This window comes from Chionomys nivalis, chromosome 13 (genome assembly GCF_950005125.1).
Source record: "Chionomys nivalis chromosome 13, mChiNiv1.1, whole genome shotgun sequence".
In the NCBI taxonomy this organism is placed as follows: Eukaryota; Metazoa; Chordata; class Mammalia; order Rodentia; family Cricetidae; genus Chionomys; species Chionomys nivalis.
Window position 1 is genome coordinate 34620005 of NC_080098.1, and position 15559 is coordinate 34635563.

At 45.6% G+C, this 15559-nt stretch overlaps 1 protein-coding gene across 1 annotated transcript in view; it reads right to left on the reverse strand.

The window, feature by feature from the left end:
* Window positions 1-15559, reverse strand: part of Actn2 (actinin alpha 2) — a 67331-nt gene that overhangs the window by 23331 nt on the left and 28441 nt on the right. The window contains exons 3-8 of the mRNA XM_057787709.1: window positions 14686-14805; window positions 13809-13895; window positions 11165-11252; window positions 9213-9291; window positions 6038-6119; window positions 256-341 (exon numbers count right to left, since the gene is read on the reverse strand). Of these exons, the coding sequence (XP_057643692.1) occupies window positions 256-341; window positions 6038-6119; window positions 9213-9291; window positions 11165-11252; window positions 13809-13895; window positions 14686-14805 (542 nt within the window). The remainder of the gene's footprint in view (window positions 1-255; window positions 342-6037; window positions 6120-9212; window positions 9292-11164; window positions 11253-13808; window positions 13896-14685; window positions 14806-15559) is intronic.

The following is a 15559-nucleotide window of genomic DNA, read 5'->3' on the forward strand; positions in this document are numbered from 1 at the left end:
ATGTGCAAATGTTCCTAACAATTTTCTAATAAAATAGAAGAAATATCTTAGAAGGGGAAAGAGTAGAGAAAAACACTTTGGTTATTGCCTAAAGTTAAAAAAAAATTGACTTGCAGTTTGGAACTTGCTGTGTTAGGTCGTTATGAAACACTGAGATTCCGAGGTCAGATGTGAAGCACACAGACACACACCCAGAAACACACGTGCGCGCACAGAAGAGCAGCACAGCCTGCTGCGTGCACAAGGGAGGAGTACCTGCTCCGCTCCCGCGAAAGCATGGTAGAAGCAGGAAACGTAAGTCATGATGGCTCTTTCATCGGGTTTGGGAGTGTTGACAATGTCTGAGGGGGGAAAAATAACACAGGACACAGACACACACAGGCGAAGAGGAGAAACACGGTGAACGGAGGGAGGAACTAATTAGATTACACCGACCACTTTGCTTCGCATTTCATTGGCCCACGACCCAGAACCTCAAGGCAGCTGGACAGTATTGAAATGATCCCGGAATAGGAATTTGGGGATTATATATTTTATTCATTTATTCAGTATATGAATGTGTGTGTGGCTGAAGTTTGTGTGTGTGTGTATATCCTATGCAATATATTCTATGCAGTGTGAGCCCCACACACGTATTCTATAGAATGCATATTGAGATCAGAGGACAGCTCTTGAGAGCATTTTCTCTCCTGCCACCAGGTGGAGCCCAGGGATCAAACTCGGGTCATCAGACTCACTGGTGTCTTTATCTGCTCAACCATCTTGCCAGTCCCAGGAATAGCGTATTTTAACGGTCTAACTGAGGTCTTGTGCCCTGCATCCTTTGATGGGCTTTTAAAAGTGTATACAGCATGTCGACAGGGGGATTCATTCAGCATGTATCAGGATCATTACCCCATTTTTGTTAGTTTGTTAGTCCTGTTTGTGACACCCACAACCTTGGCTCTGAGGAAAACAGGTTACTTTGAAAGATGTTAGAGACATGCCAGGGCTGTCCCCTTACTTCCCAGGCCCACCCTCACGTGCCTGGGAGCTCTTTGCTCTGGAAACCACCCTGAGAGAGAAGGGAAGTTCATTATGTGTGTCTGTGTGGGCTTATCTTTAATGCCTCTGCAACATACTTACCTTCCCACCAAGAGTAAACAAAACATCTACAGAAAGCAGCAGACCTGGTTGTGCTTATCACTGCCACTTGTTTTAGCTGCTGCAAGACCAATCAGAAGGGGAACAGAACCCGGGGACTGCACATGCCTTCCTCCTATGATATCATTTCTGGTGAGTGAGTTTTTACCTGGATTTGGTTGGGACAATGGACAATGGACAAAGGGAGATAAAATGATACCCTGTCATTGTTTACAGTGAACTTTGACCTTGGGTTTGGTGAAGCTATGAGTGTAAAGAATGCAGGATGCTACAAGCTGTGGAACCTTTTGGAAAACAACATGAAAGGCATGTGAGCAGAAAGTTTCAAGGAAAATCAGACTATGGAAGACCAAGGACTGCTTCCCCAGAACCAGAAAGTCTCCCTGTGAGGAGAGGGGGCAGGAAAGGAGGGGCGAATGACAGAAAATAAGATGAGACACAGAAGGCGAAGGGCGAGTGGTGACTTGTGTTCCTCATCCTCCCTCTGTGCACCGGAGGGGAGCCCGATAGTAACAGGACGTGCGGCAACTTACTGCGACTCTTTCACTGGGGAGGGCTTGCCAGCTTATACTAAATCCGTGTGGATAAAAGAGAGTTAAATGCTTGGAGGCTCCTGATAAGGCTTCTGATAAGCACTTCCTCTGGGAGATCTCAAAGAGAGCCAGCCCACCATGCAGTTGCTATCTGAGTCTGGCTCAAATCACAGAAGTCACACTTGAAGTCTCTGTTCTGAGTGCTTTGAGAACCAGCAAGGGAAAGAGAAGGATTGCAGAGAGGAGGGTACGGCTGGTTCAGAGCACTTGCAAGAACCGCCAAGGGAAAGAGAAGGTTTGTAGAGAGGCAAATATGTATGGTCTATAAAAGTCTAAATTACAAGAAAGCACACGAGGCTCTGAGAATTCTAGCACATTTACAGGGTTTTCTGTGACCTGGGGTGATGTGGTAAGGTAATTTGTCAATCTGTTGTTTCATTGATTAATCAATAAAGAAAACTGCTTGGCCTGATAGGTCAGAAAATTAGGTAGGTGGAGTAGACAGAACAGAATGCTGGGAAGAAGGGAAGTGAGACAGACGCCATGCCTCTCCTCTCCAGGGCAGACGCGATGAAGCTCCGGCCCAAGATGGACATAGGCTAGAATCCTTCCCGGTAAGCTACTGCCTCGTAGTGCTACACAGATTATTAGAAATGGGTTAGTTGAGATGTGAGGGTTAGCCAAGAAGAGGCTAGATATAATGGGCCAGGCAGTGTTTAAAAGAATACAATTTCCATGTTATTATTTCGGGTGTTAAGCTAACCATGTGGGAGCCAGGCAGCAGGAACGCTGCCCGCTGCTCCTTCTACACTGGGAAGCTGAAGTCAACAAGATTCCTTTTACAAGGCTATAAGAAGCATGCCCACAGACCTAAGGCCAGAGTTCACCTCCAAACAGGTAGATACAGCTTCTACCACCTGTTGAAAGTATGGCAGACAGGACGAGAAGAATGCTTCCAGTTTCCATTGCAAGGGAAGCCCACGGCTAAGGAGGTCGATTAGCCTCGTGATAGCCACACCTGGATTCAGAGAGCAACACAAATATCACAGGATGAGAGTGACCATAGGAGGCAGAAAGGCAAGGATTCACCAGGTGTCATCGCTAAGCTGACAGCAGGCGGCAATGTGGACCTGTCAGCACAGCAGACGCACAGAGGATAGGCTCCTGGATCGCTGTGGTAAGAGCAAGGCTGGGAGGAGACTACAAAACACCTACAGTAATCCATGATGGTCTGCAGGGGTTACATCCCAACATGCACTGCACCCAAGGCCCTCGCAGTCTTAACAGTTACAAGATTCCTGCATGGGACTCTTCTATGGTTGATACATTTGTGTAAACATTCTGGATCATTAAAGGCGAACAGCACGTGCCTGCAAGTCCACATGGTGGTTTGAAAGAAAATGGCCCCCAAAGGGAGTGGCACTACTAGGAGGTGTGGCCTTGTTGGAGGAAGTGTGTTTCTGTGGGGGGGGAGGGGAGCATAGGCTTTGAGTTCTATGCTCAAGCTACCCGCAGTGTGACAGAAGATTTCCTGTTGTCTTCCGATCAAGATGTAGCCAGCACCATGCCCGACTGCATGCCTCTATGTTCCCAATGATGATAATGGACCAAAACTCTGAAACTGTAAGCCGCCACCTCAATTAAACATTTTCCTATATAAGAGATGCCATGGTCATGGTGTCTCCTCACAGCAATAGAAACCTGACACTCCAGCGCTCAGGAGGCTGTGGCAGGGTGTTGCCTCTGGTTCTGGGCCAGCCTGGATTATAAAGTGGATTTAAGGTCAATTTAGAACATAGAGAAAGACCTGCTCAGAGAATGGGAAGTAAGGGAGGGAGGGAGCCAGGAAAAGGAGGGAAGAAGAGAAGAAGAAGAAGAAGAAGAAGAAGAAGAAGAAGAAGGAGAAGGAGAAGGAGAAGGAGAAGGAGAAGGAGAAGGAGAAGAGGAAGGAGAAGAAGAAGAAGAAGAAGAAGAAGAAGAAGAAGAAGAAGAAGAAGAAGAAGAAGAAGAAGAAGAAGAAGAGGAGGAGGAGGAGGAGGAGGAGGAGGAGGAGGAGGAGGAGGAGGAGGAGGAGGAGGAGGAGGAGGAAGAGGAGGAGGAGGAGGAGGGGGGGGAGAAAGAGAGGCGGAAATGACGCACGCGCTAAAGTGTCATTTAGCCAGAAGGACAAAGTGAAGGCTAACAGCACACCCAGCCCAGGACCCAGAGACTAAGGAGAAACCCAGAACAGAGGAGATCGTGAGTAGCTCCAGGGCAGGAATGGTGAGCCCGCTGACGACCAGGAATGCATGTTTGAAAGTAACCCTGGCCTTCCACTTGGGACAGGCTTCAAAAGGCACTAATGAACAGAGAGGTGAACCGATTAATCCACCCTGGATATTAATTCAACAGCTCTGGTGGAAAGGTCCACGGAGAGACCACATGAACTTAGTCTGGAGAGGACAGCTGGAAGGAGGCATTTCTGTGCTCCCTCCAGAGAGCTGGGGAGAAAGCACAGGAAGCAGGGTTTCCTTCTGCCTCCATTCTACGAACCATCAAGGAGTCTGAGTGTTAGCACCCACACAGAGTTTGGGTGTTAGCACCCACACAGGGTTTGGGTTAGCAAATGGTAGCATCGTTAACTGAAAAATGGCTGCCGTGGGTTGGATAGCTAAGGCTCTCATGTCCAGCAGCTGTGACTGGACCTTATGCAGAGGGCTCATCCCAGAGGGGAGGAAGTGAAGAACTCATGATGGAGTTTACAGATCCCTTAGTCCAGTAGGTGTCAACTAGGATTCGGGACATGTGGAGGCAGACTCCAGAAGACGTTGTCATGGATCAAGGCTGCCCCAGGGTGAGGAATGTCTGGGGCTTTAAGGCCAAAAAGGCAGGGAAGGATTCTCCCCTCAGACTCTGGCCAACACCCTGAGTCCAGACTTAGAGCTGTAGGGCAAAGGGGACCATGGTGCTTTCAGCCACCCAGCTTGTGATTGTTTAGCCCTAAGAGAACTGATGATTAATTGATATTCCCATTAGAGAATAATGGTACTAACAACAACAAAGTAAAAAACAAAGTCAAATCCAGAGGGCAGAAACTTACATAACTTGGGATCCCCACAGTACCCAGCAGAGAGGAATTGGCTCGCAGTAAGTGTTCAAGAAATGTCTTCTGAGGGTTAACTACTCGTGGATAAATGAAATGAATGCACCCTCTCCAAATGCCTGTGCTTTAAACAGCAGGCCACAGGTACAACCTGCATGAATTTACCACTCTAGAGGGGCACAAGAAGTATTTGGAACAAGTCCCTAGAAGGGGAACAGGCAAAAACGCAAACTATACAAAAGCCCTCCCAGGTCTGTCAACATTAAATTTCATTTTTGATAAATTCAAAACAAAGCATGAAAGTTTGGTTAGTACACTGATGGCCAATGTTCCATACTTTAAATTCTGTTCCACGGCTTTTAGCTGGAAAGACTTTCTTTCTTCTTAAGTGGTAAATCTCACAAGGGATTATCTGCTAAATTTATCTCTACACAGGGAAGAGAAAGGCATCTGCTACTCAAAACAAAACAAAACAAAACACAGAAAATCTTTTTAAAAGCAGTAAGCCCACAAAGCCTGCTGTGCAGACTTGCAGTCTCAGTTGCTGGAGAGGCTGAGACAGGAGGGTCAAAGGTTCTAGATCTGGCTGGACTGTGGGGTGAGATCAAGGACAGCCTGGGTAACCTAATGAGACTTGAGACCCTGACTCCAAACTATAAAGTAAAAGGAGGGCTGGGGACACAGCTCAGTGGTAGAGTGCTTGCATAGATGTGCAGGGCCCTGGACTCAATCCCCAGGACTGTACTACTGTCTATGTGATGTGTGCAAATATGTAGTATGTACATATTTATTCACACCTGGGATATGTATACATAATTTGTATCTATACACAGACACCTATCTAAATTTCAATCTATACCAAAGCATTCTGTTTTTGTTTTCAAGACAGGGCTTCTCTGTGTAACCTTGGCCTTCCTGGAACTCTTACTAGACCAGGCTGGCCTTGAATTCACAGAGATCCATTTCCTCTGCCTCCCGAGTGTGGGATTAAAGGTGTGCACCACCAGGCCAGGCTTACATTCTACTTCTTATCTAAAGCTGTCAAATCCTATTCCTACAGTTCTGCTGGCCCATTTTTTAGCAAGATCATGTATGATCAAGATAGACATAGAACTCTAATACTCAGGTTGAGGGGCAGAGCTTTGTCGGAATCTTAAGTACTTCCGATGTAACATGGCTATAGTTTTACAAAGCTCCCCTCCACAGCCACAGCTTTTACAATCTATAGGTTTTGCTTTTTTTCCCCCCTGTAACTCGGTAGGCCCAATTTTCATCTCACCTTCAGCATCCAACATTTTAGGGATATCCAAGTGCTTCTCTGCTATTTCCATGGCCAGGTTAATGTTTCCTATGGGGTCATCCTGTGTGGAAAACAAGACAATCAAGTTTTTAAAATACCAAAGCAATGGACAAGACATTCACCTCACTGCAGGAAGGACACCTTCCTGTTCACACGGAACTAGAATCACACAATGTTCCTTCTTATGAGACGTGGAGAGAAACATTAGAAGTCACAGAAACCACAGGACCCACGCAGCTCCACCTCACATGAGGTAAGCAAAAGGTTTAAGAGGGCAAATGCTAGATTAGGAGGTGAGTAGTATGACTGCTTTGTCACCGGTAATAAAGGATACCCTGATATGTGTACGGTAGGGCTATGGAAAAATCCTTCACCATTCTAAATCATGAAAGCCATTTTCCAGATGTTTACCCCAATTATACTGTGATGTTGGTTTGACACATCCCACAAAGCCCTACCTTGAACTGATCCTCCTGCTTCTACTCCCCAAGTGACAGGCTTACAGGTGTGCGCCACCACACTCAACTTAAACATGTTGGTTCAGAATATAAGCTGGGGGTAGGAAGATGAAGGGCAGGTGGTACAGGGTGAAATACTTAGCCCACTAGAGTAGTTACAAGGCAGCTACAAAGAGCAGAAATGATACTTTTATTGTGTTAAAGGTGAGAGCAGAAATGACACCTCTATTATATTAAAGGAGGAAAATGACAGTATTCAAAATCTCACGTGAATTCGCCATGGTCATTTTTTTACAGGAAATTATGTTTTCCACCCTATGAAATTGGCTAAACATGCATAATAAGGTTAACTAGAGATATGTAACCAAAATACTGAAAAACTAGACTTAACAAAAGCTGTTTTAATCTCTTAAAGAGATGAACTATGATAAATCTGAAACGGATGGAGGCAAGAGAGGAAAATCCAAATGAAGAGCAGTGCTAGTCAGGGACAACTTCAATCACCTTTCGGTGCAATGTCATGTAAATATTTCAGATTTCTTTAAATTTATTAATTATTGTTGTGTGTGTACACACACACATACACACATGCATGCAGGCACACGTGCATCACACAGCATGTATGCAGGCCAGGAGACAACTTCCAGGAGTTGGTGCTCTCCCTCCATGTGTCTAGGGATTGAACTCAGGTTGTTAGGCTTGGCCAGGGAGTATGTTTCCCTGCTGAGCCATCTGCCCATTTGAACATCTCAGAAACTGCACTGCTCTGCAAAGCTCTCAGTTCCTTCACTACAAGGGACTCACTGAAGGCCTCAGATGTCAAAACCACATTTTAGATGTGCCCACAGGGAACACCAGTGTCATCTCCTTTACTTCAGGATATCTGATTATATCAGGCAAAAATGGTTTTTAACTAAATACTGTTTTAATAAGGCATACGTTCATTTGATTAATCTTGCCTGTTTTATGGCTATGTTTATGAAGCTTATTAGTTAAGTAAAAAAAATTGTTTTCAAAAACATGTAAGGAAGATTCCAGTGCCCAAAACAAAGTAAGACTTGGTGACAACCACTTCGTTTAAATTTAAAGAGATGAAATGTGGTAATTCAGTACTTCCTAGCATAGAAAGCCATGACCCTGGGCAAGCCCTGGCTCTCCCCCTTTCTAGGTCTACAAAGCTGGAATGCTGATTCCTGAAGCCAGGTATAAGGCTCATTATAATCCAAGCACTCTAGAGGCTGAGACAGGAGAATTGTCTTGAGTCTAAGACTACATAACCATGCCCTATATCAAACAAACTAACAAAAAGTAAAGCACTGACTTCATTGTGAAGCCTCAATGAATATGTATGCATGGTTTTACACACATGCTTACATATATTGAGAATATATGCATACACACTTATTCATTATATAGAATCTGATATAAATATGATATAAAGAATGGAAAACTCTGTCATATATTACTAATTTTCCACCCACTATAGATGACCAATTCCGCATTCACTTTCAAAATAAAAAACTGATCACTATAAATTGGTAGTGAATTATCTATTTAGAACAAGTTCTTCACTTTACAAATGCAATAAATATTCATGAGGGAAACATACATGTGCTTATGTGCATTGCTAGTCTGAAACACGACTTTCTACTGTGGTACCCCCATCCTCATCTTTGGGGAACAAACCAACCTTCACATGCTCTGCACTGATGAAGACAGTGGGGTGGGAGTGGGGGTGCGGGTGGGCAAGTGATAATTAACAGGATTGAGGGAAGCCAGAGGGCACAACTGTACATGCCACACACGTGAGGGCAGCATGCAACAGAGCCAGTTTCCAACCCAAAACACACAGCACACATGAAGAGCCAACTCAGCACACCAGCAGGAAATCTGTGGCTACAACCCAAGGCAAGCAGTCCGAGACTGCCATGGTCTCGGTCCTGAATCTTCCTGCGTCATTATTTCCGAAGCATGGCAGTTCCAGAGGAGGGCCTTATCTCTCTCTGATCCACAACCTACAGTTTAAAATGACTGTGAGTCTTCCTGGATAGTCCAGGCTGGCTGCCCTCTAACTCACCACTCTCCTGCCTCATCCTCCCAAGTGCTGGGCACCACACCTGACTCTGGAACTACTTCTAAAGATGGGATTTTGAGAGGAGTGCTCCTGCAATCACGGTGCTTAAGATGTAGAGGCAGGAGAATCGGGAATTCAAAGTCAGCCTCATCTACAAGAGCCCCTGTTTCCTACTTCACCAAACCCCAACCTCATCTGAGACCTAGTGCGTTGAACTGCTTTCTAAGGTTAGCCCCCACCCCCAAATCTCCAAAGCGTCTGTTGTAAGACTAATATCTAATTTCTACCATCAACAATGACATCGTTGTGATGATCCTGTGTGAGAAACCAATTAATCAGTTCTCAACAGCTACATAAAAACTCCCCAGAACGCTAAAGGGAATTTAAGGGCACGGAATACATTGGCTCAATAGGAAGCACTCCCCTACAATATGCGATCTTCAGGTGCCGCATAAAAAGGGGGAGAACCTTTCTTATTCTTCAGGCTAGGAAAAGCTTGAACATATGGAAAGCCTTTTGGGCAGCCCGCATCCATGCTAGTCAGTGCTGATGTGCTCATTCTCAGGGTGACATGCTGAGCGTGATGGGTGGGGGACACTGAAAGCCACCCCAAATGAATGACCTTGTTAAGCTTTGAGTAGTCAATGAGGTCGGGCCGGTGTCTGTGGATGAGGGCACAGAGTCCAAGGCCATCTTTCCAGCTTCACAGCACAGAAGAGAAGAACGTGGGTTAATGGAGAGACCCGCAGTTCCCCTGAGTGAGACACCAGCTGTTCCCATCTGATGTCATGTACCAGTGAGTGACAACAATGGCCCCTAGATGGTCCAGCCTTGCACTTCCCCATGTACACTTCCCTTCCCTCCTCCTCTCCCTTTCTTTTTTAGCAGGCCCAGTCTTGCCAGGGACCCTGCCCCTGTCCAGATAGAAATGGGAGATAAGACAAGTCCACCACTTTCCCTGCCTTCTAATCCTGGAGTTTCCTACTCACGTTTTACCCAGTCTCCATTCTGGTCCTTACCTGATACTGCCCAGCAACCCCCTTCCCCAATGATACTGACCCCAGGCAGGAGATTCACCCTCTGAAAGTCCTTATGGTATTTTCAAAGCCAACACCAGTTCCCAGCTACTCTGCCTTTCCTAAGAGGATTGCTTTTATTGAGTTACCTATTTATTTTGAGACAGGGTCTTTCACTGTGGCTCAGACTGGCCTCAAACTCTCAACCTTCTACCCTCAGCCTCCTAAGTGCTGGGATTACAGATGGGTGGTACCCTTCTGAGCTTACTTTTATTTTTTTTTAAAGGCTAAAGCTTAAAGGTGAGGTCACAGGGCAAACTTGGATGTCAGTAGGGGCAAAAACACCACTATTAATGGCCCCTGGGATGCTCAGCTCTAAGTATACTGTTGACAGCAGAACCAGTGAGAGTAGGGCATGGGAGGTATCTCTCAAAGAGTAGACGTGGAAGAAGAACCTGATGGAACATCACTTGGAAGGGCTTAGGTCCATTTGGCCCAGTGTGAGAAGGGGAGAGCAGTAAGTATAGACAAACACAGGAGCCTGACTTTCACCCTGGCTGGCCATTTCGGTCCCCCCTGGCTTCTTAGGGACAGGGAGGGCTTCCTTTCTCCTCTGCTTGCATGGCCTAGCTTGGTGCTATCATCCTGGAAATAATCTAACGTATTTTTAAATACATTTTTAAAAACATTTCTTTGCGTTTCAGATAAGCATACATTTTAATCACATTCATTCCTTACTCTTCCCCAATCCCTCTCGGATCTACCCCCATCCTCCCAATCTTCTCCCTTCTTCCTTCTTTTTTTTCTTCCTTTCAAAAAGAAATAATCCATCAAGTCCAATTTGTGCTGTCCATATCCTCATGGGGAACCGTCCACCGGAGTATGGGAGACCTATCAAGGGTCACACCCTTCAGGAAAATTGACCCCCCCCCCCTCCAACAGCCATCAATCTAATAATTTTCTAGCCAAAGTACCTCCCAATTGGTTACTGTGGTAACGGACTTTCTCTCACTATCCATAGACCCATGGGGAACTCACCATCCAAAGGATAAGAATATGACCAAGCCTGTGCTCACATGTGACAGTATAGAAAACCACCTGGGAGCTAAGCCTGCAGCCAGCACCACATGGCACTCTCACGCCAATTCTATGTTGCATTTGTCCTGTTCTCTGCCATTTTTAAAATGTGACTCTCCTGTTTGTCTTCAATTTTGACTATTAAAGCTAATGGACTAAGCAGGAGAGGCCAAGGTGGAGGAGTGTCCGGAGTGGTTGCGGGGTCTTCGGGGTCCCAATGACACAGATAAGTTCACCATTCCTTCCACAAGGAGCCCCCAGATCAGACTAGGAAGGACCCTGGTGCAGCATAGACTCCACTTACAAACGTGTCCCCTTGTTTGCAAACCCTCACTAACCATCTCCTCTGGGAAAACAGAGCTTCACTTCTCCTGTGGAAACTAGTCCCTGGACAGGAGAGATACCAGTACAAGCCACATGGTTCTCCTCGCCTTCCCGGGCTCTGGGAGACAGGTAGGGCCTCGAGAGCCCTGGCACTTACCTGGTGTGGAAGTTCTGGATGTTCACATTTCTGTATGGGGCCGTCTTCCTCTGACACCACAGCAGCAGACCTTCTTTGGCAGATGTTTCTGTAACGGCATCAAGAAAAGGTGTTTGGAAGGAAACGAGAACGGCTATTTTATTTTGGGCATACAAAAAAAAAATCATTTAGGGGAAACTCAGACAATGTCATTCTCATAGCTATACCTGAAAATTTTAAATTTGATTTATTATTAATTACAAAATTGCAACCAAGGCTATGGGAGGTAGCTCAGGAGTAGAATGACCACGTGCTTAGTGTTTCCATGGCACCGAGTGAAATATCCTGCAGCCAAAACCGAAACGACAACAAAAATACAAAGAAGAGAAACCTAAAGAACCTGTCAGAAAAACACTTCACCCCTGTAACGCTAACTGGAGAAGGATTTGCTGGACCCTTTAATTCCATACCCTGGAGATGTCACGAGGAGTTCGAGGCCAACCCCATCCTAAACAGAGCACTCACACGGCTCAGCATGCAGTCTGATGTGCTTGCGGCCTCCCTGCTCCCCTGGCTCTGCGGGTCAGTATTACTGCTCTTTGTTTTCACTTTATCAAAATTTATTACTGTGCTTTTTAGCCTAATGAATATTTGATCACTGTAACTTAATCTTTTCCTTAAATGTTTATTTCTCTAATTTTTTTTAAAAAAATTAAATTGTGTGCGTGTATGCACTTGTGTGTGTGTGTGTGTGTGTGTGTGTGTGTGTGTGTGCCATGGTGTACATGTGTCAGGAGCCAGTGCTCTCTCCCAACTTGTGGGTTCCAGGAAGCAAAACTCGGGTTGTCAGGTCAGGACTGCCTGCTAGCTCATCTCTTCAGCACCTCTTGCAATTAAATCTGAACTCAGAGCTGTTGACAAATGTCAGCCTGACATTCTGAAAATCAGAGCTGCCTACTTAACTCCCAAAGCACAGCATGTGTACCAGCAGAATAGGTTTAAGGGCAAGACGGACTGCCAATACCCAGCCTGCTTCAACTTGCTAACTATGAGCTAACGAAGCCTCAGTGGCGAGCGGTGGAGTGTTCTTCCCAGGCTGGAAGAGGCTCTGATGCTGGTCTCTCTGGTGCTTTTAGTGACTCATCAGCCAGCCATCATTAAAACCACCCAGTGGGGCTGGAGAGAAGGCTCAGTAGTCAAGAGTTCACATTGCTCTCCCAGCAGACCTGAGTTCAGTTCCCAGTACCCATGCGGAACAGCTCATAACTACTTCTAATGCCATCTCCGGGGAATCTGACTCGCTTTCTGGCCTCCATGGACACCTGCACACACACACACACCACTCCCCCATACATATACATAATTAAAACTAAAATAAATCTTTAAAAAACCCACTTGCCTGTTTTTTGTTTTTGTTTTTTTATCAGATGACAAGAAGCCTGTAGTATATGCCCTTAGAGAACTTCTAATTTGCTTGTGATTCCCTTGTTAGAACCCCAAACCCATTTACGCCATCTAAACTGGATATTCAGTTCAGGCTCAGAAGTGACAGCCAGTTTAAAGAACGCACAATCTGCATTTGAACACTCCTGCACAATGTGGTTCTATAAAAGTGCATTTCTTTATGTTAATGAAATAACAAGATGCTCCCTAAAGGTTCCCACTTTATTAAAAAAATCAGTAATTTGTCATAACTGTGTCAGTTTTTGTACACTAAGTTTAAATATTTAAGCAGTTATAGTCACTTTATGGAGTAGATACTATTTTGAAGACCAATTTACACTATCACATAGCTGAGCTAGGAGCATCTCCTGTTTTTTTTCTTTTTCTTCTTTATTTGGGGGGAATGTAGAGAATGTTTTGGGGATGAGACAGGGTCTCATTACATAGCCCTGACTGCCTGGCACTAATGAAAACCACTACGAAGCCTAAGGTGTTTTCAAACTTGCGATCTTCCTGTCTTACCTTCCTCAGTGCTGGGTTTATAAGTGACAGCCACCATACCCAACTTTCTTTGTTTGCTTTTCAAGACAAAGTTTCTCTGTGTAGCCTTGGCTGCCCTGAAACTCACTCCATAGACCAGGCTGGCCTTGAACTCGCAAAGATCTGCTTGCTTCTGCCTCCCAAGTGCCGGAATTAAAGACATGCACCACCACTGCTTGGCAATGCCCAACTTATTATTATTATTATTATTTTCCAGTTGTAAGCCTGAAGAACTTTGCCATAGGAGGCTGTGAGGATGGCTCTGAGACAAAACATAGGCTTAGCATGGGCAAGTCAATCCCTAGTGAAGAGAGACAGAGAGTAGGAATAGAGAGGGAGTGAGGGAGGGAAGGAGGAGAGAGAAAAGGACAGAGGAAAAGAAGAAGAAAGGAAAACTGCCTATTTCGTTAGTAACTTGTTAACTTCCTAGTGCAACATGTAGCAGAGCGACCCATGTTAAAAATAACGTCTGCTCTGAACATGTGCTCATCTTTTGCAAAGTGATTCCACCCCAAGAATAGAACAGCACCATCAGGGTCTTTTCCCACAGAAATATGAAATCTTTGAAGACTCAATTTAGATGCTTTTCATGACTGTTCAATGTCACAATATCCTACTCAAATTTTAATTCGCAATCACAGCTTCCAGACCAAACAATTGGATCACCATTTGAGACTTTTACCTTCCACCGAGATGTCCTGAATGGCAAAGCGGAGGATGATGGTCCAGATCATACCCAGGGTCATTTTCACATTGCCATCCACTATTTCTGTGGTGAGAAAAACAAGTTAATAGGCAGATGACACAATCAGTACACTACTCGCTGGCAAGGACACACAGGAGAGGACCCGTCTGTTTAAACAAGTGTCTGGTTCTATGGCATTTATAAGCAAATGGCTCTAAGTTTAGATAAATTCTGAGTTAATAAGCAGCACCAGTCTTGTATATGCTTTGTCATTGCAGAGCACCTAGGAGTTCTAGGACCCCGTCAGAGAGAAGGCATTCTACCCAATCTCTGCCCTGGCCCCACCTGCCATCTTCTCTAAATGGCAGTTGCATGGTGACATGCAGTTGGTCCAGCTCCTGGCTTCCCCTGGTGCCCAGTCTTCCACAAACAATGGGGAGGGTGCTCCCTTCCTACAAATTAGGTATTTTATTCAGTTTTGTTTTCTTTTGAGACAGGGTCTTACTATGCAGCCAGGTCTGGCCTTGAAGTCCCTACGTAGCCAGACTGGGCTCAAACTTAGAATGGACCTTAGCCTCTTGGGTTCTGGGATGACAGGCAGGTCTCAACACCACACCTGGTCCTAGTAACCAGTTTCTAACCTAGAATCCTTCAGACATGAATCTTCTTTCTCATTCCAGTCTGAAGAAGACAAGGTGTGATACTTGATGTTGGTATTTACCAGTTAGTCTAGAACCTGGTACCCACCCCTGGTTCTCAAGTCTACAGGCGGTGCCCAGGGGGCACGACACAGGCAGGCGTGGAAAATGGTGGGAGGGAGGAGAAAACTGAAGGCACAGGCCACAGCCTCCTTATGAGGTCACCTCTCACCTACCTTCAGCCCCAATAGACACCAGCTTCACCCCTTTGCTGGCTATGTAATCCAAAGCCTTGTTGACATTCGCAATCTTGTGGAACCGCATTTTGCCCCGGTCAGGTTTAGGCAGCCTTTCCCCTGAAGGAAGAGAAGAGAATCTTGCAGAGTACTACCTGGGCTCTGAATCAGGGAGTTAAATACTAGAGTCTAGGCTTTTCTTAAGAGGAAATGATCACGATCACCCACTGTTTCTGACATGTTCCTGGTTTCCCTAAATGACCAAGAAGGAATACATGCAAGGCCAATGTGACCAAGAGAACTATAGCATCAAGGCTACTGCACCCTTTGCAGACGTAGGCGCATCAGTACATCAGGTCTGGCCTTGAACCAGCTTTCACATTCAGAAAGAGAGAAGCCAGTTGGTGGCCTCGAAGCACTCAGAGTTTCTGGCTAGCTGCTAGAAATTGGGTAGCTTAATTCAAGCTACAGAAGTGGCTGCCAGGGTTTCCTAGACATCTGGTTAGGAGGTTACCTGGACTAGAGTGGGTTGGCCATTCTGCTTCTGAGTCACATCTCGAGGGCCACCTACCTACCCTGCCCAGTGTATACATGACAAGCCCAGGGCAATCTTCACACGTGTTCACTCATGTGAAACACATGCCCTGACCTGGACCTGAGCTCTCATGTCTTTCTGTAACCCGCTCTAGGAGGACTAAAGGTGAAGCAGGTATCATGGCAGGCAGCACAGAAGTGTTCATTTTTTCTCTCTTGTTTTGAGATGTACAGCACACTGTTTTATTTTACCAGGGGTTTTTTGGTTTTGTTTTCTTTTGTTTTTTGAGACTGGATCTCATCATGTACCCTAGGCTGGCCTGCAACTCCCTATGCAGTC